This window comes from Gavialis gangeticus, unplaced genomic scaffold, assembly GCF_001723915.1.
Source record: "Gavialis gangeticus isolate Ggan-Ray unplaced genomic scaffold, GavGan_comp1, whole genome shotgun sequence".
Lineage (NCBI taxonomy): Eukaryota > Metazoa > Chordata > Crocodylia > Gavialidae > Gavialis > Gavialis gangeticus.
The window spans coordinates 20,280,719-20,283,037 of record NW_017729004.1 but is presented as its reverse complement, the minus strand read 5'-3'; the positions used below and the strand labels follow the sequence as shown (position 1 = coordinate 20,283,037).

General features: G+C 46.5%; 1 protein-coding gene across 2 annotated transcripts in view; it reads right to left on the bottom strand.

Annotated features, from left to right (window-relative positions):
- The window catches only part of UBE3C (ubiquitin protein ligase E3C), a 129,750-nt gene that overhangs the window by 110,197 nt on the left and 17,234 nt on the right, over window positions 1–2,319 (bottom strand). For both annotated transcript variants that reach the window (XR_002095784.1, XM_019508157.1), the window contains exon 4: window positions 380–526. Coding sequence is in view for 1 of the 2 variants with exons in the window: in XM_019508157.1 (XP_019363702.1) it covers window positions 380–526 (147 nt within the window). In the remaining variant the exon portion in view is untranslated. The remainder of the gene's footprint in view (window positions 1–379; window positions 527–2,319) is intronic.

Below are 2,319 nucleotides of genomic sequence, written 5' to 3'. Positions count from 1 at the left end.
AAAAACAAAAAACAAAAAAAAATAAGCAGTGCTCTACCAGAAGATAAAACACATTCGTTTGACCCAGCTCCCCAAAGTCTGTACAGATCAGGCACTTCAGCGAGGCTTTTTGGTGCTTTTATCTAAAGCTGATTCAATCAGCTATTAAATAAAAGCACCAAGAAGCCCTACTGAAGTTCCTGATCTATACAGACATTGGGCGAGCTGAGTCAAACTAACACAGTGCTTCTTCTGGGCATGCACTGTGCTCCAGCATGGGGGTACAACAAGCTGAAAGTAAAGCACTAGTCTTTTTTTCACATCTGTAATCAGCCAATGTGCCTTGAAAATGCAAAAAGTAGAACTATTTACTTCAGATGCAAGTTGCACTGGTACTCACCAAACGCTTAGAATCTTCATTCTGTCTATAGAAAAACAGAAGTTGACGGACTAAGAGGGTCAGATTAGCTCCCCTGGTAGTGGAGAATGTTCCTCCAGGTTGGGCCAAATTAGCACAGCGATCAAATTCACTTCTTTGAAGAGAATGCTAAAAATTCAAAAATAAATTAAAATTATGCACTGCTATCAAAATAGAGGGGCAAAAATTTTAAAATACTGATCACAAGTCTCCATCTTTACTGAGAGGTAAAATAATGAAAAGCATGTAGCACTCTGAGCTTACATATGCATTTAACTGTTCATGTTGTACAGATCTCTTCCACTGAATTATACTGACTCTTTGTTCACAATTTATTCTGAAGACTCATAACGAAATATTATACAAGAATCCAAGGCATTCATAATTATATCCAGCTCACCTTTTTAATTATTAGAACTATGCTGAATACCATAATTACTCAAACCTAAGATGACTCTGAATTTAAAACAACCGCTCCCCCCAAATTAGATTCTATACATGGAAAATTTGTTATAAATTTTGATGTACAGAATCTAATTATTGGAGGGTCATCTTTAATTCATCCCCCATACTGCTGTCAGAAGGCAGGTGGTGTGGGGAGGTGAAGCAGCTTGCCCCCAGCTTGTGCCTGCCCCCCTGCATCCTGTCTACCCCCCAGCTTCAGACCTTGCTTCCCCTATTAGCCTCTGCCTTCTGTTTCCACCCCCCAGCCTTTACCCTCACTTCGCATCAGCAGGCTCCATTCCCATTCTAGTCATTACACATGGTCACAGCCCAGACCCCATATGCAGGCTACAAGCTGCTGCTATGGACTGGGCTGAGGCATACTCAGTGTCCCAGGCTGGAGTGTGCATGGGCCCTGCCAGCACAGAACAAAGGTAAAGGGAGTGGGGAGAGGGGAAAGCAGGGGAGCAGAAGCTGCACAGAGGGGGAAAGAGTAGAGGAAGATGGGGAGAAAAGGCTTCAGGGGGGGAAAGCAGGGTGCAGAGGTGGAGGGGGGAAAAGGAAGGCAGCAGCTACAGCTACAGCCAGAACCACAGAAGCTGCCTGCTTCCCACCCCACATACATGATGTCTGTACACAAATGCCAGGAGCTTGGGGAATAAGCAGGAGGAACTCGTCCTCCTGCTTAATGCAAATAATTATGACATCATAGGGATAACAGAGACCTGATGGACCACAGATATAGATGGCTATACCCTGTACAGGAGGGACCGAGTAGATAAAAGGGGCAGAGATGTAGCTCTCTATGTTAAGGAAAGCTACGCATCCCTGCAAGCTGATATTGGCGACCAGGGTGGACAACTGGAGACGTTCTAGGTTAAAGTCTGTGGGGAACACGGCACAGGGGACACAACAGTGGGAGTCTACTACAGACCTCCCACCCAAAGTCAAGAGCTTGATAAGGCGTTCGCCCGGGAATTGGCTGAGGCCACATGCTCCAGGACCATGGTTGTCATGGGTGACTTCCATTACCTGGGAGGATCAATCAGCAAAATCTGAGTGGTAGCAAAGCTTCCTATCATGTGTGCATGACCTCTACCTGACTCAAGAAGTCTGTGGGCCAACTAGAGGTAAAGCACTGCTCGACCTGGTACTGGGACCTGGTACCGGCTATTGGGAATGACCTAATTGGCAACCTAGTGATCGATGGGAAGCTGGGTGACAGTGACCACCAGCTGATCACCCTCACCATCCGCTGTAAAGCTGACAAGTCAGTCAGCAACATGGAAGTTCTTGACTTCAGGAAAGCCAAATTTGACAAGTTCAGGAGGCTTGTCAGTGAGGCCCTAAGGGACCACGACCCCAGGGGGAGGGGAGTTCAGGAAGAGTGGTTGCTCCTCAAGGGGGTGATCCTCAATGCACAAGCTAATTCGATTCCATCTTGGAGGAAAGGCAGCAAGAGGGCATAGCAGCCCCCA